Genomic DNA, 22,820 nt, shown 5'->3' on the forward strand with positions numbered 1-22,820 from the left:
CGCTTTTCCATTTTTTATTTTTATTTTTGCTATCAGGAGTCTCTAAGCTACAGTAGCATACATCAAAACACATCTGTCTTTTGCTTTAATCTCTTCTTTTAACATCCCCAAAAGAAATATTTCTGCATCTTTTCTGAAGGAATATTTGACTATCTTTTTTAATTCTTTATAAATTTCATTCCAAAATGAAATGGCTTACAAAATTAATAATGTAACAAAAATTGGCTATTAAAGTTGGGGTAGCAAAGGGCTTGAGTGAAGAAAAAGTAGATAAAGATTGGGTCTCCTTTAAGCAATATTTAAAGAAACAGGTGGAAAAAGCAAATCTTATAGCAGAAATATGAAGGGTACAAAATTTAAAAATAACAGGAAATTATAGGGAAATAAGGTATGCAATTAGCTAAGTAGATATAAAGCAGAGTGTAGGAGAGGCTGGAAGTCACAGATGGTGGAGGGGGGTGGGGAAAGGGATTTATCTTGGAAAAAGTTTGTTTGGAATTATTTTGAGAAGGCAGATTTTGGTTTATTGTTAGTTTTTGTTTATATTTTATCGTTAATTTAGTTGATTATTAATTTGTGTTTATATTCTATTGTTAATTTAGTTTATTGTTAATTTGTGTTTATATTTTCTTTGTATTTTGGCTATTTTTGCTTCTTGCTTTTTTGTTCTATTTCTATTTTTGTATATGCTTTTAATGAATAAATAAACTTTATTTAAAAAACAAGCAAAACAAAAATATTACAGTTACATATAAAAAAGTTACATTAATACAAAGTTACTAATATATATATATAAATAAATATTATTTCATTTTTCCTTCTGACATACCCACTCTCTCAGCCTCCAGGTTCTCCCCCAGGGTCCAAAAAAACTTTCCACTCACCCACAAAAGTCTCACAATGAGAAGATTTCCTGGGAACAGCGGTGTCTCACTCTGAACTTGCTTTTTATGGGCAGGCTCAAGGTGGGTGATGCTCAGGTTGCCCTCAGCTGTGTTCCAGGTACACCAAGTTTATTGAGGTTCTCAGGTGGTCCAAAGGATGGGGAAAGGGTTCCCCTCCACTCACAGCTCTTTCTTCGCCCTCTGTTATCTCCTCCTCCTCTTCCTCCTCCAGCCACACACCACCACCCAAACATACATACTTCACTAAATTAGTGATTAAAAACAGCAGCATAAAAACACCAAAGCCATTTAACCTTTTCATAAGGACTTGCTGCTCAACAATATATCAATAGCTTGACTTTAACATTTAATGTGTACAGAATTACACAACCATATCCACTAAAAGTGGGACCCTGGTGGCGCTGTGGTTAAACCACTGAGCCTGGGGCTTGCCGCTCAGAAAGTCGGCGGTTCGAATCCCTGTGACGGGGTGAGCTCCTGTTGCTTGGTCCCTGCTCCTGCCAACCTAGCAGTTCGAAAGCACGTCAAAATGCAAGTAGATAAATAGGAACCGCTACAGCGGGAAGGTAAACGGCGTTTCCATGCGCTGCTCTGGTTCACCAGAAGTGGCTTTGTCATGCTGGCCACATGACCTGGAAGCTATACGTCGGCTCCCTCGGCCAATAATGCGAGATGAGCGCGCAACCCCAGAGTCGGTCACGACTGGACCTAATGGTCAGGGGTCCCTTTACCTTTACCTTTATCCACTAAAAGGTGGCCTTGATGGAAAGGGAGAAGGCAACAGTCATCAGACCCTTTGGAAAAGGTAAGAATGTGTAGTCCTTACTCCCCCCCCCCCAAGCTCTTCAGAATGATCTGGTCAGCAAATCACATTGCCAATGAGGGGTTTTTATCCCATTTTTGCTTCCAGGGAGAAGCATCAGGAATGTGACTTTTGCTGTTTCGTGCATGACATACTAATTCAATACGTGTTCAAGCCTTTGGCATCAAGTATAGGATTGGGAGCTGATTTTTATCAATGCTCCTTTATTTTCCTCTCTTTCTAGTTGTACTCGATGCTACCATTGAACCGTCAAACGTGCAAATTTAAGAACATCCAACACATCTAAATATAGCTTGTGACAGGAAAACTGAAGGGCTTGATGGGCAAGAGAAAGACAAGTTCTCAAAGCACTTACACCCCAGTAGTCTTTCTGAGTTGAGTGTTACTACTCTGGTGTAAGGAGTAGCTTTGCGTTGCCAGGCCCAGTTACATAAACAGGGCTAGTAAACAAAAATGTTCCCTCTATCCTAATTAGATGCAGACATTTCCCTTGCAGAGACTTAAATCTTCTGGAATGAAGTTCAAAACATTTTTTGGAAACATTAAAATCGTTTGTTTCCAGCTTCTTCTTTTTTTGGACTACTCTTTATTTATCATCGTAACCCATAGAAATTGGATATTAGACTGAAGGGGAAGCCTGGGAAATGGACTCACTTTCTGCATGGTTCTTCCACTAAACTACAGTTTTGACCAGGGCTGCTTTCATGGAGCTTGTGGCTCTGCACAACTCCTCCAACCACACTGACTTAACAAACATTTCCAATTCCAAGAGCTGTGCTGAGTACCTGTGAAGACCTGAAAGGACCAAGTTGTTTGAAGAACCATCTCCTCCCACATGATCCTACCTATCTACTCAAGCTTTTGAAGGAGTCTCTGCTCTGTGTCCATCGTCACCATCAAAGGTGCAGTTGGTGGGCATGTGAAGGAGAAGTTTCTCTGTCATGCAACTGAAGTTGTGGAACTTCCTGTACCTGGAGATCAAATTGGTCCCGTTTCTCATCTCATCTAGATTCCTGGTGAAAGTGTTACAACTTTCACCTGAAGGAGCGTCTCCACCTCCATCGTTTTGCCCAGACACTGAGGTCCAGCACCGAGGGCCTTCTGGCGGTTCCCTCATTGCGAGAAGCCAAGTTGCAGGGAACTAGGCAGAGGGCCTTCTCGGTAGTGGCGCCCGCCCTGTGGAACGCCCTCCCATCAAATGTCAAAGAGAAAAACAACTACCAGACTTTTAGAAGACATCTGAAGGCAGCCCTGTTTAGGGAGGCTTTTAATGTTTAATCCATTATTGTATTTTATTTTTCTGTTGGAAGCCGCCCAGAGTGGCTGGGGAAACCCAGCTAGCTGGGCGGGGTATAAATAATAAATTATTATTATTATTATTATTATTATTATTATTATTATTATTATTTTAGTCTGATAGGCTTTTTAACTAACTGTTGCTAACTCATGCTGCTTTGTTATCTGAATTGTAGTGTTGAGGGAGTTGGAGAAGGCAAGACTTATGGGGAACAGTTGAAGGAGCTGGGTATTTTTAGCCTGGGAAGGAGGAGACTGAGAGGAGATATGATAGCCATCTTCAAATATATCAAGGGCTGTCACATGGAGGATGGAGCAAGCTTGTTTTCTCCTGTTCTAGAGGGTAGGACCCAAACCAATGGATTCAAGTTGCAAGTAAGGAGATTCCAACTAAGCATCAGGGAAAACTTTCAGACAGTAAGAGCTATTCAACAGTGGAACGTTCTCTCTCCAGAGGTGGTGGATTCTCCTTCCTGTCAGTATTTTCATTCTCTCTCATTGCTGGATGTGTGATTGTTATATCACATGTCTGTGTTTACATTCCATGCTTGGAAAGTGTGGGAAACGGAAGCCAGTCCTATCTCTTCCATTGTATTGTGCTTTCTTCTCTCTCTCTCTCTCTCTCTCACTCTCTCTCTCTCTCGGAGAAGATGTGAGAGGAAGCCATTATTGCTTTGTCCTGTATATATTGCTTAATAAATTACTTAGATGACACACCTCATAGCCTCAGCTTCCAGCTTTACTCTGCTATTTGACATACCTGCCAAGTTCCTGCCGGAAAAATAAGGGATCGGCAGACCGGAAGTAGCGCTGCCGCCATTTTGGAACTGGGCAGAGCAGCACCAGAAGTCGCTTCTGAGCATGCTCCGCCCAGTTCCAAAATGGCCGCCGCGCCAGAAATCGCTTCTGCGCATGTCCAGAGATTCCAGACATGCGCAGAAGGAACCTCCCTCGGTCGGTAAGTAAACCGGGGGAAAACAAAAAACCCAGTTTTTCCAGCTGGGAACGGCTGGAAAAACGGGGGTTTCCCGGGGAATACGGGAGACTTGGTAGCTATGCTATCTGAATGTGCACATATTTTGGGAATGCTGCACAATGGGACTAAAGAGTTATGACCGTCTCATACTGTGTTCCATAGGAAAACTCCTGGAGAGGCTTATCTTGATCTGGGGGCTGTGCGGTGCCCCCCAGTGCTTCCGGCACTTTCTTGGAAGTTTTCAAGCAGAGGTTGGATGGCCATCTGTCAGGGATTCTTTAGCTGCAATTCCTGCATTGCAGAGGGCTGGAATAGAGGACCATTTTGGGTCACTTCCAACCCTACAATTCTATGATTAGTCTGTTGTATGGCTATAATCTTTTACTCTTTTTTTCTAAACATATGTTATTAGCCACTTCTGAGCATCTCAGTATGGCCATTCTGAACCCTTTTGTTCCTCTACCCAAAATCTCCTTTAACCTAAACAACTTTGCCAAAGTTTGCAGCCATGCCTTCTTTCACCATACTTGGATGGGAGCAGTTATCATAAGTTCAGCAGTGTTTCCAGTTGAGCAACCACCCCCAGACAATATTTGGAACGTGCCCAGTTTCCTATTTTTGAAGAATAGGCACATCAGTGCAAATACGTAGAATCACAGAACCCAACATTTGTGGGTGTCTCTTTCTGAAAGATATTGGAAAATGAGCATTAAACCTGCTGTAAAGGTAAAGGGTAAAGGGACCCCTGACCATTAGGTCCAGTCGTGACCGACTCTGGGGTTGCGCACTCATCTCACATTATTAGCCGAGGGAGCCGGCGTATAGCTTCCAGGTCATGTGGCCAGCATGACAAAGCCCCTTCTGGCGAACCAGAGCAGCACATGGAAACGCCGTTTACCTTCCCGCTGTAGCGGTTCCTATTTATCTACTTGCATTTTGACGTGCTTTCGAACTGCTAGGTTGGCAGGAGCTGGGACCAAGCAACGGGAGCTCACCCCGTCACAGGGATTCGAACCGCCGACCTTCTGATCAGCAAGCCCTAGGCTCAGTGGTTTAACCACAGCGCCACCTGGGTCCTGCTGTATCTCAAGCCAAATAGACATTTTTGTAAAGTCAACTGGCCAACATTAATGCTGCAGTACAGGAAGAAACATCACGGACAGAATAATTGCCACACACAGGTAGAATAAGGACATAGGTTGAGTGCCTCACCTGTAGTTCCATAAATCACTTAATGTGTTAATACAAATGGAAGTCGTTAATATTGCAGTTGTTATATAAGGGATTGCTATCTTGACTGGAGTGTAATTGAAATTAATAAGAATTTGGAATGCAGAAATAAAGAAAACCACCAAGCCATCAATTCTAGCACGTGGGGGGCCACCTAAATTATATAATTTGGTATCTGAATGATTGGTGTTAGCAATTGTATTATAATTTGGCATTGTTATAATGAGGCTATTATTGGACTATAATTGAAAACTAATAAAATTATTATTAAAAAAACACATTAATGCTGCAGTTTGCACTTATGAAACACAGGTAGGAATCTGCGCAAAAATGAATAACATGGATATAAATTGCTCATCCACAGCTCATAAAATCGCCAGCCCTCTTATTGGGCAGCTTCCCTCAGGTGGTGGATATAAGGCAACATTATAAGCTAGCAAATGGTCAGTTATTTTGTTTACGTGTTTAACAACATGGGGGCAATTCGATTCCACAAGTCTTTGATTACACACTGGAGCAGGTTGAAGATAATATGTGAAAACCAAGCCACGAAACATGTGATGTGACCCATAAAATCTCTGCCTTGTAAAGCTATAATCTTTTCCAGCTCCATATACTCTTGTTATTGAATACCTACAAAAAAAGAGCTCTCACTTTATTTGCAGACATGAACTTGTTTATACTTCCCCAAAACTAAAATTACTCAATTATGGGTTTAACCGAGTTAATGCAATTAATTGTGGGAGCTAATTGCTAGGTCTGGTAGAAATTATAGGTGGCCATTGGGGCAGTTGGCAATTACTCCGTTGCGACTATGTGCTTGGTGATTAAATCTCAGCTGTGTTGTGAATAGATCCCACGAATAACATAATCTTGCAAAAGCAGCAGTTTACAGCAGACAGATCTGACCTCTGCTGCTCTGCAAAGGGGTTTTGGGAAGGGAAACATAAAATCAAACAAACAAACAAGCAAACAAACAAACAAACAGGGAGTTTCCTGTGCAAAAAGCAAGGACTTGAACTGTTAAGGACCAAGTTGCTTGAACACCAAGATGTGGAATCACCACATTTTAGCCTTAATTGTATTGTGGATAGGCTGTGGCAAGCTACTCAGCTACATAGCTGCCAAGTTTTCCCTTTTCTCGCGAGGAAGCCTATTCAGCATAAGGGAAAATCCCTTTAAAAAAGGGATAACTTGGCAGCTATGCTCAGCTATTCAGTTGTGTCTCTCTGTCTCTCTCTGTGTGTGAGACACACACACACACACACATCGGTATATATATATATATATATATATTTTCCTTGCACAACATCTACAAAGGCATATGTGAAATGCCTGCAAGACAACCTGCCACTTGACAGTATGGTTCCATTTCCAGGGGCATGTCATAATTTTGCGCTTACCATTGAGAACCACAGCAGAATTGGAGCTTTACAATGGTGCTACTGCTCAAGGTCCCTAAATTGGGAGCCGTGGCAGTAAATGGCATAGCTATAGTCTATGCAGATGTGTCTATTGTATGTGTAGCACCAATCACTAAACATGCAGAAAAATGAAGCCTCACCCCCTGCAAGCATTTGTTTGTTTGTTTGTTTGTTTTTGCCTGGACACCTATGCTTGAGTGCAAATGGATTTGTAAAGGAATCGGCTCTGTAATATATGACTTAATCTCCAGACTCATTCACATTACCATTATTCAAAATACTGTCATCAGTGTAATTTGGCTTTTTGAGCTGTGGATGTACAGTATGTGTTTTCTATCAATCCTGGGAGCAATTCAGTACTGGGCCAATTCAGTAAACGTGCAATCAAATATAAATTTCAAAGTTATTTCAACAGACATAAATCTCTCTTTTTTAAAAAAAAACACTCGACCAAGATTTAACTCAATGTCAGACCGTATAACTGCCACATCTGAGCAAATTGTGGCAGAGAGGCTCCAAGTGTTGGTTCCTACATCTGATCTCTGCCTGGCCGCAAACCTGTGAGCAGGGCTAGGACCACCAACTCTCTGCATCAGACTTAAAGAGTTCCTGGAAAACGCCTGGAAGCATTTTTTTCCCCATGGATGTAAGTTAAAGGTGTATCTCTATGTGGCCAACTGAACGTTACAAAGCAGTGTGCAAATGTTTGTGTTCCCTAGAACTCCAGACTGGATATTAACAATGAAAGCGGGGATTTTTCATCAGAAAGAGCCCAATCTGTTGTGGATCTCAGACGACACCTTGTGGAAGGCAGAAGAATGGATGGGTTTAATTCTCAAGCCCTTCCCTGGGCCTGGACCTCTGGCGCTCGTGAGAACTGTAGTTCTCTGAGGAGTGTAGAAGCAGCTCTCAGAGAATTCTCAATTGCAGGATGCAGAGACCAACTTTTGCTCCTCTCCCATTCTGCACATTTCATTCTCTCTAACTTTCAAGCTCGGGGCTTACAGAGCGCCTGGCAACCAGCTTATTGTTGGGCATTTGGGATGTGCGTCGCAAAGCGCTATGGTCTGACCAGCCCCGGCGCTTCCATTAAGGTGAACTAGGCCACGGCCTAGGGCGCCAAAATGGAGGGGGCGCTGACCAGGCCGCCCACCGCCCACCGCCGGTGCTGCCTCAGGCCGCTATCCGGAGGCGCGCGGGCCTGGGGCCGCCTCCTCTGAACAGCTGAAAGGCGGGCGAGGCGGCCCCAGGCTTGCACTCCCGGCGAAAAGTTCAGGAGGTGCGCGGGGAGCGGCAGAGAAGCGGCAGCAGGGCCCGCCAGCCAGCATGATCAGCAGGGTCTTGCAGGCTGCAGCGGAGCAGAGAGCAGGAGGAGGCAGCCCCGCCCCCAGGCTCGCGCTCCCAGCGATCCCCGCGCACCTCCGGAGCTTCGCGCAGGGAGCGGCAGCCTGGGGCCGCCTCATCTGAACAGCTGAGAGGCATGGCGAGGCGGCCCCAAGCTCGCGCTCCGGGCGCGAAGCTCCGGAGGCGCACGGGGGAAGCGTGAGCCTGGGGCCACCTCGCTGCACCTCTCAGCTGTTCAGTTGAGGCGGCCTCGGCCTCCCACTCCCCACGCAAAGCTCCGCAGGCACGCTGGGGCGTGCGTGCGTCATGATGCATGCACGGGGGGGGGGGGCAGAAAGTGTTTTGCTTAGGGCGCAAAAAGCCCTAGCACCGCGCCTGGGTCTGACACATGGCAACCACCTGCTGTCATTATGACATCAGATGATCATGGCATCAGGAGATTGACAAGTGTGTGCTCCCCACCCCTGGGGTGCAGGGAAATTTAGGGAGGGATTCAGCATTCCGCTATTAGAAATGTCTGCCTGCTTAAGCACTTCTGCTTGCCCAGTGGAATAATCTCCCCTCTCCTCTTCTGTATGCTATCCTGCGATTCTCCTCTCACACACACCCCAATTTTGGCCCAAATGGGGGGGGGGGAGGAAGTGGAAAGAAGTGGCACTGCTCTAGCAGAAGTATTTGTGTAGGCTTCTGCTAAGTGGGACTAGCAAGCTGAATCTGGTCCCATGTACTAGCCCCCAAAAGGTTGCCCATCCCTGCTTTATATCTTGCTGATAATGTTTCATTTCATGCACTTCAGTAAACAGTCACTGTGATTAGCTCAGCATGTTGTATGTTTTATTTCTTAGAAATTCTACAGACCTCCAGTTTTGACATTTCTCTGTCTCACAGAAGCTTAAGCTGATAGAGTTGCTCAGGGCCTTGTAACATCTTAAAAGACGGACAGATTTATTGTGTTATAAGCTGTTGTAGACTGACAGCTGCATGAATAAAATATTGACGTGGCTATTGCTCTGTAATTTCAAAAACTGTTTATCCTCACTTCTAAGCAGTTCAAAAGCCTGATCTGTGGAGGAAAAGATGGGGGATGTTCATAGAACTCATACAAGTCAGAGGGTAGATTTTTATGATCTTCCATCATAACAAGGTTTTCTTTCCTTGGGAACTTTTGAATGTGAGAGTCCTCAGATTAGGGTGCTGGACACATTGAGATGTACAATGTAACAGATATGTAACATGTAACAGATTCTGCTCTCTTTAATGCCACATCTGTTCTTCCCAGCATCCTAGATGTTTGCCAGGTACAAGAGTATACAGGTACAAGGAAATGGCGCCAATCTACAGGTAAGCTACTAGGATGGCAAAGAAGGCAAAACAGCCAAGCACTTTGATGAAGAAACAAGGAGTCGAAGGCAGACTGGTGCCCACGCAGGTCTGCAGGCCTCGGGTCTTGGTGGCCTTGACAATCCTCTCCTTCTGGGTGAGGATGGCGTTTCTGGCCCCCTCCCACTTCCCAGGCCCGCTCAGACGGAACTGCACCGGAGAGCAGGGCCCAAAGAACACCTCCCAGGCCAGCTTTGGGTCCGTCAGGATGAGGCGCGACAGGTTGGGCTTCACTCCCGACAGGGAGGCCAGTTCGTCCATGTGATCAACGTACTGCACCTGGAGCATGGTATGCTGGCTTGGCACATATCTGAGGAGAGAGGAAGGGAATCAGCAGGCATTAGTTAGACCATGAGGAGACCTTAAACGCAGCTCCGGCTTGGTCTCCCTACAGCCACCCCCTCCCCCCTTTGCCAAGTTTGGCCCATTTGGCTGCTTTTAATCCCCGGGAGCAAGACCCATCATTTCCAGTGGCAACACACTTCCTGAGACTTCAGGACAGCAGTGGAGGGCAGGACCGTCTTGACCATATCTGGCGCCCTGGTGCCAAGATCCCTCCAGTGCCCCCGTGAGTGAAGCGGGCAGGAGGGGCGCGCGGGAGCTGAGAGGCGCAAAGGAGGCAGCCCCAGGTTTGCGCTCCCTGCTGCCTTCGGAGAGCGGCCTGAAGCCGCTCAGAAACTGAGAGGTGCGGAGGAGGCGGCCCCAGGCTCCCGCTCCCCGCACGAAGCTCCGGAGGCGTGCGGGGAGCGCAAGCCTGGGGCCGCCGCGCTGCGCCTCTCAGCTGTTCAGGCGGCCCCAGGCCAGCGCTCCCCACGCACCTCCGGAGAGCTGCCTGAAGCCGCTCAACAGCAGAGGTGCATGAAGGCAGACATCAGCATTCAGCACCCCTTCTGTGCCCCTGATGGCCAGGCGCCCTGGCGCCTTGTGCCACCCAGCCCGGACCTAGGTACAGCCCTGGTGGAGGGTTCACCTTCCTGTGGATGAGAGAGCACTGGAGACTTATCATCTCTTGCGTATATTTGCTTTGCTTACAAATATCCAGGCTGGGCAGAGCAGAAATAGATGCACTCCTTAGCAGGTAGCAAAGCTAGTAATTATGCATCAGGTTGCCAAAGAGCAACTGTGGACCAGAAGGATGCTTCAACCTCAGTCAACTCTTTCTGCTTCTCTGACTCCCAGTTTAAAATGGAAACTAGCCCCAAACTGTTCCTCTGCCCCACATCCTATTGCTCAAGGGATGCTAGTCTTCCCAAATTGGTGGTCAAAGGTCACACACACACACACACACACTTGCCACCCTATTCAAACACGGGGGAATGCTGCAGGGAAAAAAGCTTGTACACTGGCACAAATATTGCTTTTCTGCCGCATTTTATCAATGTGCCCACCAGCAATGTAGAGGTGTAAAATGACATGAACTAATGGGAAGCTCTGGCAAACTACACATTTGAAGAACACTCTACAAAGCTAGAAATAAGAAGTAAGCTTCCAAGACCAGGAAATTCAGCATGCTGAAGTCCCGAGAGAAATCAGCACCCCTCACCGTAAGTATGGAAAGACGGCAACCTACCGTTTCTCATTATACTTGATCTTCTCAGTTATGTCAGCCATCATTTCATCCTCTGAAGGCAACTTGAGCAGGCCTGAAAAATAACACACACATATGTACCAGTTAAGCATTTCAAATAAAGGATCGGCTGCCCAATTGTTTCACAGCGCTCTTTCTCCTGCAAAAAGCTGCTCATTCCTTTCCTGTCCTCTTAGGTAAAACGCTGGTTTGGTTCAAGCCCTGGTCTCCTTGCCTACTGCAACCCCTCTCATAACTCAGTCCTCTCCCAGACACAGCTATAGAAATGTATGGTTGGATTAGAAATCACATTTTCACCCCCATGAGAATCGACCCATAACTCTTTGTCATTCCAGCATGGATCGGGGAGTTCATTATACAGAACAGAGCCCAAGCTGGAGACCTTAGCAGAGCAGTAGCTCAGGAATCCACAGTGTATTCCTCTCTTCCTTACCCTTGAAGATTCTTGTGGCCCAGCGAGCTTGGAGTTCAGCTATTGGCATGATGGCGCCCAAAGGTTGGAGGAGGCCAATGATTGCCAGTGTGGGCTTTTCCAGCTGTGGTGGGAAGACAAACTTATATAGCGGGATCCCATTGTCCCTTGTCTTGATGACTCCCTCCTCAAAGAAGGCAAAGGAGTAGTTGTAGCCTGTGGCAAAGATCACCACGTCAATCTCTTCCTCTCTGCTGCCATCTTCGAAAATCACTCCTCTCTCAGTGAACTCCTTCACGTTTGGCTTCATGAGCACCCTACCAGAAATTATGGCGTTTGGAAGGTCGTCAGCTGCAATGGGATACCTACTGAGGAACCTACGGGGCAAAGAAGGAAATAGATGTTGAAGTGCTGCAACCTCTGGATGGGTTGGGGGGGGGGGTTGTTCTGTGCTTGCAGAAGTTTATTAAGATTTATTCCTTGGTTGTTTGTCACCCCCAGTGTTCATGGCTCTTTACGGAGCACAAGAGGAGAAGCCTTTGCTTCTCTGTGTGTATGTGTCAGGGACTGGACTGAGAAGGAATGGTGGGGACCGCCCCCTTCTTCCTGAATCTTCCCGAGAACAGGAGGACAGTATAGATTTATAACAGTGGTTTGCAGTTATTGGTTAACAGTTATTGGTTAAAATATAAATATGGAAGCATGGGGACGATCATGGAATATGAATATAAAATTTACAGCATGTTATGGTCTAAGAGAAAATTATATGAAAGTGTTATATTGATGGTACCTAACACCGAATAAATGGCAAAAATGTATAAATCAATATCAAATAAGTGTTGGAAGTGTAAAGAGAAAGAAGGTTCTTTTTTACCATATGTGGTGGACTTGTAGTAAGGTTAAAGCTTAACTGGGAAATGATATATAATGAATTGAAAAAGATGTTTAAAATAATGTTTGTGGGGAAAGCCAAAAGCTTTCCTTTGGGGAATTATAGGCACAGAGCTTACCCAAACTGTATTGAAATTTATTACTTGCCCAAAAATGGAAAGAAGAAGTCCCAGAAAAAGAAGAATGGATACAAAAACTTATGGAATATGCAGAAATGGCAAAACTTACCGGAAAAATAAGAAATCAAGATAACAAAATTTTAATAGAAGAATGGAAATGGTTCCTTGCATATTTACATGAAAAAGGAAAAAAATGCTAAAAACAGCAAAGAAAGGAAGAATTCCCCACCCTTCACAATTCTCCAAGATTAAAAAAAAGACTCCTGCCTTACCTGTGCTGGGGTTTTATACCATAGTTCTCATGATTAAACCTCATGTTCAGCTTCTTCTCTCCCCACAGGTTCACCAGAGTGCAAGGAAGCATATTGCGAAGGAGGTTTTTGAAACGTGTAAAATGAACCACGTCTAAGGGGTACCCGTCATCGGAGACACGATTCACCACCCAGGTGCCAGTTCTGGTGCTCAGAAAGATCTATCCAGAGGAGACAGGGGCAGGTTAAGGAAGAAAAACCCACCACAGATGCCTACTGAGAGCCAAGTGTAATGGAATCACATGTTCACATGTTCAGGCATAACCAACACATACTAGAATGTGCTGGCAGGGTACTTTGTAGGGGTTTGATACACTATCCTTTGGTATACTGCAGGTGGGGAATACCATTTTGGAATATTATCCTACAGGGGGAACTCCAGTATATTTCCCTCTGTGGGTGAAAAGGCAGCTAAGGGACTCTGTGGGTCCATTGCTCAACCTCGAAGCCCCCCATGAATTGCTTTGTGTTTTGTTTTTAAATTGCATATTTAGGAAAAAGATTCTGAGGCATCAAGTCCCATTGAATTAAGTGGGACTTCCTTACAAGTAAACACGTGCAGAATTAAGCAGTTAAGTGTCACCTCTTCTGTTGGTTTTAGTGGCACTACAGGGCCCAAAGCTTGATAAAGGTGCCCCAGAAAGGTGTTTAGGAGAATATAAGGCAAATGATTGATTTGCTTTTTCTTAAGTGAGCAGAACCTGCTTAGTGACATGGCTGAGGTCCACGGAGATGTCTGCTCCAGAATTTCCCAAGCCTATCACGAGGATTCGCTGGTCCCGAAATTTTTCAGGGTGCTTATATTCTCGGCTGTGCATAATTTTCCCCTTAAACTTCTCAATACCTGTGAAAAGGAGAAATAAGCCAATTTGCATGGTGCTGGGCAAGGTGTATCCTTGTTGCTTTGACTGTCAAGGGAAAGCCTCAGATTTAAACATCCGTACAGGTTTCACAGAGTTTTATCCGTGCCCCTAGCAGGGATTGTCAAGACCGACATCGCCCCAGGTATGAAATGTTCTTCCTCCGAGCAGAGATGGGGCACCTGCAAACCCTCCAGGTGTTCCTGGACTCCAGCTCCCATCAGGCTGCATTTCTTTCTCTTTCATACTGCTTGGAGCTTTACTGCTGCATCTATTTAGAGTTTTTGTTCTTTCAGCTAAATTGTATTTCCTTTAACTAAGCTCTTCTGTAAACCACCGTGATGGTTTCATAATGGGCGATGTATAAATGCCATAAGCGGTGGGGAACCTTTGGCCTTCCAAATGTTCCTGAACCAAAACTCTCACCAGGCCCAGCAAGTGTGGCCAATAGCCAGAGATGATGGGAGTTGTAGTTTAGCAACTTCTGGAGTGTGAAGGTTTCCACACACCTACCATAATCAGCCAATTTGTATCCTTCACCCATATATATTCACTGCATGCTACCTAGCATATCCCAACACCAGTTTCTACATCCTGGGATAGGTGTTGTTGTTGTTGTTGTTGTTGTTGTTGCTGCTGCTGTTGCTGTTGTTTAGTCGTTTAGTCCTGTCCAACTCTTCGTGACCCCATGGACCATAGCACGCCAGGCACTCCTGTCTTCCACTGCCTCCCGCAGTTTGGTCAAACTCATGTTGGTAGCTTCAAGAACACTGTCCAACCATCTCATCCTTGTGCCCTCAATCTTTCCCAACATCAGGGTATTTTCCAGGAACTCTTCTCATGAGGTGGCCAACGTACTGGAGCCTCAGCTTCACGATCTGTCCTTCCAGTGAGCACTCAGGGTTGATTTCCTTAAGAATGGATAGGTTTGATCTTCTTGCAGTCCATGGGACTCTCAAGAGTCTCCTCCAGCACCCTAATTCAAAAGCATCAATTCTTCGATGATCAGCCTTCTTTATGGTCCAGCTCTCACTTCCATACATCACTACTGGGAAAACCATAGCTTTAACTATACAGACCTTTGTCGGCAAGGTGATGTCTCTGCTTTTTAAGATGCTGTCTAGGTTTGTCATCGCTTTTCTCCCAAGAAGCAAGGGACAGATAGGGCTAAATAGACACTAGATGAGATGAAGATGAACCACCTTTTCTTGCAGCCCCTACAGCCAAAGAGAGGCAGTGGGCAGCAGAGTCTAAACCAGCCTTTCTCATTCTTGGGTCCCCAGATGTTGTTGGACTACGACTCACATCATCCCTGACCACTGGTCCTGCTAGTTAGGGTTGATGGGAGCTGTAGGCCAGCAACATGTGGGGACCCAAGGTTGAGAAAGGTTGGCCCAGACCGTCAGGCTTGGGGTGGAAAACATGGGTTGCATCCTAGCTCACATGTAGCTAAGTTGGGGAGCAGGAATTGACCATTGGGAGGTAATATGGAGAAAGAAGGTTTGGGTCTCCTTCATTTTCTTCTTTCTGTGTGTCATAGTTGGATCCTTCTAAACCCTCCACCTTTTATGTGACTGGGATATACAAGGGATTAAAAATATATATGGATGTCATCTGGTTCAACTCTTTAAGTCACTGTAGGCAGGTCACTGACTCTCAGCCCAACCAACTGAACAGGATCCTTGTGAGATTTTAACACACTTGTGTTCTAAATGAAACGAAACAATTGCAGCTTTATGGGCAGCACCGCGTGGTTCCAAAGTGCCAAATCTATTTCCCCAGGTCTCCTCTTTTTGCCTAGCAAACTTGTTCTCATCTTGATATCTGGCTTGGGTCCCAAATTAGGACAAAAAGTAAACTAACACTAGTTGGGCTAGTGCCATTCGTTTAAATCCTAGAACCAGATCTCTTCCCAACAGACACAATGCATCTGAAGCAGCTTAACCAAAAGCAAACCTTCTCTGTTGGAATTTGAACCCGGGTCTTTTACACCCATGTCACATATAAAAACTTCCCCTGGGATCATGCAGATCCCCTGTCATTTTAGGCTAAGCATCGCATGTGTCCTTTGCATGGGCAAAACCCAAGTTGCCTAGAAATTTGCTCTTAAATGTTGGCGTCCTAATAATCTCAGCTGCATTGTAAACTGTTCCTACACATAGTGCCTTAAATATTTGAGGTTGTCGGTGTTACTATATGTATTATTCTAAGACACCCAAATACCCTAAAAAGAATAGCGGGGTGAACCATATTCATGCCACACGGATTCTGCTTTCATATGGGTTCCCCAGAATTCTCAAGCAATTGACCACATCAGAAAAATCCCACCTACCAGGAAACAAATCCAGTGGAAAATAAGGATCTATGTGGTGTCCAGTGCAGACCAGGACAGCATCAAAGATGGCAGACTCCTGCTTCCCATATATTTCACTTACAACCTCCCATTGGCCAGTAATGGGGAAATCTGGCCGTTTCTTTATGCTGCAGACACAGGCCTTGAAAGACAAGGTAAATGATTTATGTTTGGCTTTATATGCACATTTCACAGCGACGAAGCACATGAATTAAAAAGTATGCTCACAAAGGCCAGTGGGTGGGGTTGCATTGATGTTGCACCCTCAGGTTGGGCGGTCGTTCAGGGCCGGCCCTACGGCCAGGCTGGGTGGCGCAGGGCACCACGGCACTGGCCCGCCAGGAGGGCGCTGCAAGCTGTGCTCGCCCGCTGGCCGGCCGGTCCGCCGGTCCGCCGCGCAGCTGCGCCCATGGCACCCGCGCTGTGTCTGCCCGCCCACTGCGCAGCAGCGCCTGTGGCAACCGCGCTGCGCACTGCACCTGCCCGCCCGCCGCGCTGGGAAATGGGGCGGGGGGCGCCGGAGGGATCCGTCGCTCCACGACGCCAGGGGCGCTTAAGACGGCCCTGATGACGTTCCTTTGAATCATTTTGGGAACTGCTCATACAATGAATATCTGGACGCAGGGCCGGATTTCGGTTTGATGAGGCCCTCAGCTACTGAAGGTAATGAGGCCCTTTATATGTCCAGCTGTCCTTTGTCAACAACAAATTGTCGCTGTTTCTTGTGTTGAATATATACTATATGGTAATTTATAGACCTAATAGGTATCTAAAGCCATTTGCACATGCAGAATGTAGGCACCCTATATATAGAAATCAGCAAACCAGTGATATTTTAGTGAGCAGGCTATTAGCTGGGGCCCATTACTTACATCACAGGAGCCTACACAACACAAAGCACTGTTGCGGTATGTAGGTATTATTTAATTTGTTTTTATCTTATATTTTGGAAATGTACATCCATTTTTTCCTTTAATTTTTTTCGGGGGCCCCAAGAGAGTGGGGCCCTAAGCTATAGCTTGTTTAGCTTATACGTAAATCTGTCACTGTCTAGACATACAGGCTCCCCCCCCCCCCCCGGCTCCTCAATGAGGTGTTATAAACCTGTTCTTGGATAAGACCAGATCAGGTTCCAGGTGGGAGCTTACATGGCTAAATTGTGGTCCGCACAGAAAACAAGAACAGCCATTCTATAAGTTTCCAATGTGCGGGAGCCTTATAAAGACTGTACCGCTTGAGAAAAGATCGAACGTCCACATAAAATCATGTGAGCCCTCAGCTACAATCTCAAGTGGTACGACCCATACTAGAGGGAGTTTACAAAGCATGATTGTAGTTGCTGTGCACATTCAGAAGGCCCTGGTGCAAATTACTTGACACTTCCAGGAGGGGAGGGAAACTGCTCCCGCCCGAAGCTCCCGCCCGAAGGAGCGCTGCTTACCAGTCAGAGCTGATGAGAAGGCTGAACTGGATGGGCCAATAATATATCATACATGATGAAATCATAAAACATATACGTATAATAAAATATAATGGCTTGAAATATCAAGTTCATACCTCAAACAAATCTGGGAGGTTGTGGTGGGGTGTCAAAATGTCCCCACCTCAACCACTCCAAAAGTGCTTTTAGTTTATTATATCAGAGACTGTCTTTTTAGAGCCTAAGCAAAATAAAAAAATTCCTTCAGTAGCACCTTAAAGACCAACTAAGTTTTTATTTTGGTATGAGCTTTCGTGTGCATGCACACTTCGTCAGATACACTGAAACAGAATCAACCAGACCCTTATTTATATTCAGAGGGTGGGGGGTGGGGGGGTGGGAATGGGTGATGGGCTGATAGGAGTGGTGAACCTGTTGATGGCTATTAACAACTGCTGATGACTGCAATTGGTCCTGGGGGGGGGAAGCAAGGCACAAAAGAAAGCTAGATCATGCATAATGAGGCACAAAAGAAAGCTAGATCATGCATAATGAGATAAGAATCTGATATCTCTGTTCATCCCAGGTGGCTCCGTGGTTTTAAGCTTGGTAATGAGTCCCAATTCAGCAATTTCTCTTTCTTGTCTGTTTCTGAAATTTTTCTGTAAGAAAACTGTTTTTAGAGCCTGTAACTTTGTGTCTCTTTAGAGTATATAATTTGTGTTGTTTTTACAAATTTCCCTTGAAACATGTTGAAAAATGCCTTTGTAGCATTTTATTTGTTTGCTTGTTTATATCTTGCCTTTTCCCCAAGGCAGCTCGTGACACGAAAACAGTTCAAAAACACACAAAAGATACACACACACACACACAATTAAATAAAACATAAAATCTTATTAAAAGCATCATTTAAATTTAAAATCATTTAAAGGTAAGAAAGTGGGAGGCAGGGGGCAAGGAGAATCTGTTTCTGTTTTCCGTCCCCAGCTGTTTTCCACCATCCCTTCTGTGATCATGCTCGGTGCTGCCTCGGTAGCCAAAGAACGAGGTCCGGCTTCTTACCTTGAAACGTATGTGTCTGAGCAAGTCAAAGTGTTCTGCATACATCCTGAAGTACTCCAGCACTTTGCTGTGGTGCATGTAGTTTGGGTACTCAGCGGGGATGGGGAAATCACTGTAGCTCATCATCTCCTTTGAGGTATTGATGGTTAGAGATTTATAAATGCTGGCCTGGCCCCCAATATCGTGCTCCTGAAGGAAATTGCAGAATTAAGAACAGGGCTTCTAAAGCTGAGCATAGATAATGGTTTTTTTTTCTCCAGGTACTTAGTACAGTACAGATATTGTTGGATCATGGCTTCAGATTTTGGTTTCTGATCTAGCACATTTTCCAGGTTTCCATAGTGCTTCAAAAACCTGTTTGACCATAGACCCGTAGTGAGTAGCTCGTTTTCAAGGCTCTGGGAAAATGTGCAGTTTGTCTTAAATTAGGAGCTTAGGTAAAGGGACCCCTGACCATTAGGTCCAGTCGTGACTGACTCTGGGGTTGCGGCGCTCATCTCGCGTTACTGGCTGAGGAAGCCGGCGTACAGCTTCCAGGTCATGTGGCCAGCAACCTAAGCTGCTTCTGGCGAACACAGGAATGCCGTTTACCTTCCCGCTGGAGTGGTACCTATTTATCTACTTGCACTTTAGCGTGCTTTCGAACTGCTAGGTTGGCTAGGAGCAGGGAACGGGCAACAGGAGCTTACCCCGTCGCGGGAGTTCAAACCGCCAACCTTCTGATCGGCAAGCCCTAGGCTCTGTGGTTTAACCCACAGCGCCACCCACAATGTGTATATCATTATTCTATATCTTATTGGCTTCATAAAAACAAATACTCAGAATCTGCAAAATATTATTCTGTGATTCACATTTTGAGAAACTTGTGTTTCAAAATGCAAAGTATTTTTCTCTTTGAAATCTTATGGGAGGGCGTTCCACAGGGCGGGGGCCACCGCCCACCGAGAAGGCCCTCTGCCTGGTTCCCTGTAAGTTTGCTTCTTGCAGCAAGGGAACTGCCAGAAGGCCCTCAGCACTGGACCTCAGTGTCCGGGCAGAACTATGGGGGTGGAGACGCTCCTTCAGGTATACAGGACCGAGGCCGTTTAGGGCTTTAAAGGTCAGCACCAACACTTTGAATTGAATTGAATTGAACACTTTGGAAACGAAGTTTTTATAGGAGCTTCCAATGATTAGCAATCCCTCCCCCATCCAAATTTAACTTTGATCTCCCAGCCTCTTTTTCTCCCCCCCCCATATTCTTTAAGGAGATACAGGTGGACAAAGCAGAAACAAAACACCATTCTCTTTGCTAGGTGCTGATCCTGACGCAAGGGGCAATATTGCTGTTTGCACATGGACATTTTGCCATTCCCTTGTAAATAAACAACAAAGCCAGACTTCGACGTACCTGGAACCTCCACAGCCCACCAATGTCGTCACTTCTTTCAAAACATGTTGGCTGGAGACCTTCATCCAAGCAGCATTTAATAGCAGTTAGGCCACTGGCCCCGGCTCCAATGACAGCAACCCTTTTCGCCATGCCAGCCTGCCACAACGACAACAATAATACTAATGATAATTGTATTATTTGTACCCCACCTCAGCCATTCTGGGTGGCTTCCAACATATATAAAAACATAATGAAACATCACACAGTAAACAGCTTTCCTATACAGGGCTTGATACAAGGAGGCAGCAGGCCATCAGTTTTCTCCAGTTAATTGTACAAATGATTGACCCCCAAAAGAGTCTCCAGCAGCGCCTCCCCCATTAAAGCCAATTGAGAAGACGATGGATGTAAAAGGTATTCAGTTCACTGAGAGATGGTTCAATCAAGACATGGGGTGAATAAGATCACAAAGCCCACATGCCAAGCATTGGGGGAAGCAGATACTTATTATATTATATTATATTATGTTCGAAAGCACGTCAAAATGCAAGTAGATAAATAGGAACCGCTATAGCGGGAAGGTAAACGGCGTTTCCATGTGCTGCTCTGGTTTGCCAGAAGCGGCTTTGTCATGCTGGCCACATGACCTGGAAGCTATACGCCGGCTCCCTCAGCCAATAATGCGAGATGAGCGCGCAACCCCAGAGTCGGTCACGACTGGACCTAATGGTCAGGGGTCCCTTTACCTTTACCATTATATTATATTATATTATATTATATTATATTATATTATACATACATTATATTGCAAAAATACCTGATCTCTATGAGCGTCCTAATCAGCTGTAACTGGTGGATTTCATGTTTGTTCCCTGCTTGCATTAGCAGTTTCATATAAACATTTTTGCCAAAAAAAAAGCTCAACAATGTTCACTTTTTGAAATATGGCAACCCGAGGTTTCAGTACGGATGTACTTTCCAGACCCTAAAGATCACATTTACTGCATTTTGCTAAGCTGGTAGATTCTTATCTCTATTACTGGAGTAGTTTGCAAAGTCATGCAAGCATAAAAAGGCTTCTGCTATACCAGGGGTTCCCAAACTAAGGCCTGGGGGCCGGATGTGCCCCAATCGCCTTCTAAATCTGGCCCGCGGACAGTCCGGGAATCAGTGTGTTTTTACATGAGTAGAATCTTTTTATTTAAAATGCACCTCTGGGTTATTTGTGGGGCCTGCCTGGTGTTTTTACATGAACAGAATGTATGCTTTTATTTAAAATGCATCTCTGGGTTATTTGTGGGGCATAGGAATTTGTTCATATATTTTTTTCAAAATATAGTCCGACCCCCACAAGGTCTGAGGGACAGTGGACCGGCCCCCTGCTGAAAAAGTTTGCTGACCCCTGTGATATACCATAAAGGAGGGTGGGGGGAGTTACAGAAAAGCAAAAGAAAACGTCATGTTAGAAATGTCCTAGTGATAATGATTGTCCATGATTGTCCACCTAGGCCTGGATCCCTTGTGGGCTGGCAAACAGACACATTATTCTCATTACAAGGCATTCAACCCCTGCAAAAATAGGCAGCAGCATTTTACACTGATTTATCAGCTTTTTAAAAAATTCCGCCTCATGTGATTCATCAAAAAGCATAAGTCCACATTTTATATAATCTATCTCTTCCATTAAAGATACTGAGGGAGTTTTTGAAGTGTGCATGTACGATTATCTTTAAATGGTATCGTAGGTTTTTTAACCGTATTACAGAAAGTGGTAGCCTATTGCAGCCTATTGCAATTTGTGTAATACATTCTCTGGTGTCCAGTGGTATGATGTTTGTGGTTTTTGTTTTATTAAGCCTGTAGAAATCAACTGCCTGACTTATTCTAATGTTTGAGTCTATAGCTACCATGTTTCCAATAAGCTCGGTGTTACAATGTGCCAGAGCACAAAAAATTCTGTTATACATTGACAAAAAAAGCTATGGCAGAGATACTCAGTAGAGCTTTGCCCACTCTGACTTTGTAACCAAGGGGAATTATATTGAACTTCTGCTTAGCCTCTATATTTAAAACAATCACCTGATGAACAGGTAGCAGGGGACCTTGTAGTCTGATCCTACGAGGGATTCTTTCTGCTGCAGACAATACAGCAGTCCTTACACATGTTGACTGAGATAGACTTGGTGTAGGGGGGCAGCTGTGTGAATCTACTGTGTGGGCATTAATTAACAGAGATGCCATCTATCTCTACTTACTTGTTTCCTGTTGGCTGCTATTGAGAACCTCTTATTTCTCTCTTCAACAGCTCTTAGCAGACGTTTCTCTTAGAAGTTGTATGTGAAGAAGGAACCCCTCCGAGGACTTCTCTGTTCCTGACTTCCACCAATTGTAGGAGGCAGTGTTCTAAATGGGTAACGGTGGGGCTGTCTTGATGTCTTATAAAAACCACCTGACAATCAGGCCAGCCTACTATATCAGGATTAATGACCCCACCGCTGCCTCCGCCTCTCGCTCCTCATGACATTTTTATGGTGGGCATCCCTATCCCAATGGCAGACTACTAAATCACCCAAAGGTTAAATAATCAGAGCACATTGCTTAGCAAGGTTAGATAATATCTGCTTGTATATGCTCCAGCAATTTCTAGTAATCAATTACATCAGAGAATTTCTTCATTTGATAACAATTTGTGGCTCTTCTGAAGACAGACTGTTTACATCTCCAAAAGCTTAGATTATCCCTTAAAGTCAGGTATCTGCTTGTATACTTTCCATTAACCTGCAGTGATCAATTATGTATGATAAGCAGCTAAGACAAGCCCTTACCATTCTTATGAGGCAACAGATTTTGTTTATTGTTATGTACTGAGCTGGATCCTAGAACAATAGGATCCAGAATGCAGCAGTCTGATTGGTCTGCAGGAGCCAACCAATCCAGCTCCAGGTGGAAGTGAATCAGCGACCTGATTGGCCTGCAGGAGCAGCCAATCAGGCTCCTGGATGAAGTGAATCAGCAATGTGATTGGCCTGCAGAAGCAGCCAATCAGGCTTCTAG

At 45.1% G+C, this 22,820-nt stretch overlaps 1 protein-coding gene across 1 annotated transcript; it reads right to left on the reverse strand.

Moving 5' to 3' along the window:
• Nucleotides 1-8,810: 8,810 nt before the first annotated feature.
• LOC118088642 (flavin-containing monooxygenase 5-like) lies at nucleotides 8,811-22,153 on the reverse strand. The gene is made up of 9 exons (XM_035122525.3): nucleotides 22,022-22,153; nucleotides 19,785-19,922; nucleotides 18,395-18,583; nucleotides 15,892-16,054; nucleotides 13,401-13,543; nucleotides 12,661-12,860; nucleotides 11,400-11,755; nucleotides 10,949-11,021; nucleotides 8,811-9,688 (listed from the first exon to the last, which is right to left on the reverse strand). Exons 2-9 carry the CDS (start codon nucleotides 19,914-19,916, stop codon nucleotides 9,334-9,336), a joined length of 1,611 nt encoding a protein of 536 aa, XP_034978416.1. The 5' UTR covers nucleotides 19,917-19,922; nucleotides 22,022-22,153; the 3' UTR covers nucleotides 8,811-9,333.
• Nucleotides 22,154-22,820: the final 667 nt, after the last annotated feature.

This window comes from Zootoca vivipara, chromosome 7 (genome assembly GCF_965207765.1).
Source record: "Zootoca vivipara chromosome 7, rZooViv2.hap1.1, whole genome shotgun sequence".
NCBI classification, from domain to species: Eukaryota; Metazoa; Chordata; class Lepidosauria; order Squamata; family Lacertidae; genus Zootoca; species Zootoca vivipara.

What these genes read in the sequence shown, in the direction of transcription:
- LOC118088642 (XM_035122525.3), bottom strand. Translation starts at nt 19,916, where the DNA reads ATGGCGAAAAGGGTTGCTGTCATTGGAGCCGGGGCCAGTGGCCTAACT. An exon ending in GGTATAAAACCCCAGCACAG is followed by an intron (nt 11,756 to 12,660) that starts GTAAGGCAGGAG and finishes TTTGCCCCGTAG; the next exon opens with GTTCCTCAGTAGGTATCCCA. An exon ending in GGCCACAAGAATCTTCAAGG is followed by an intron (nt 11,022 to 11,399) that starts GTAAGGAAGAGA and finishes GTTATTTTTCAG; the next exon opens with GCCTGCTCAAGTTGCCTTCA.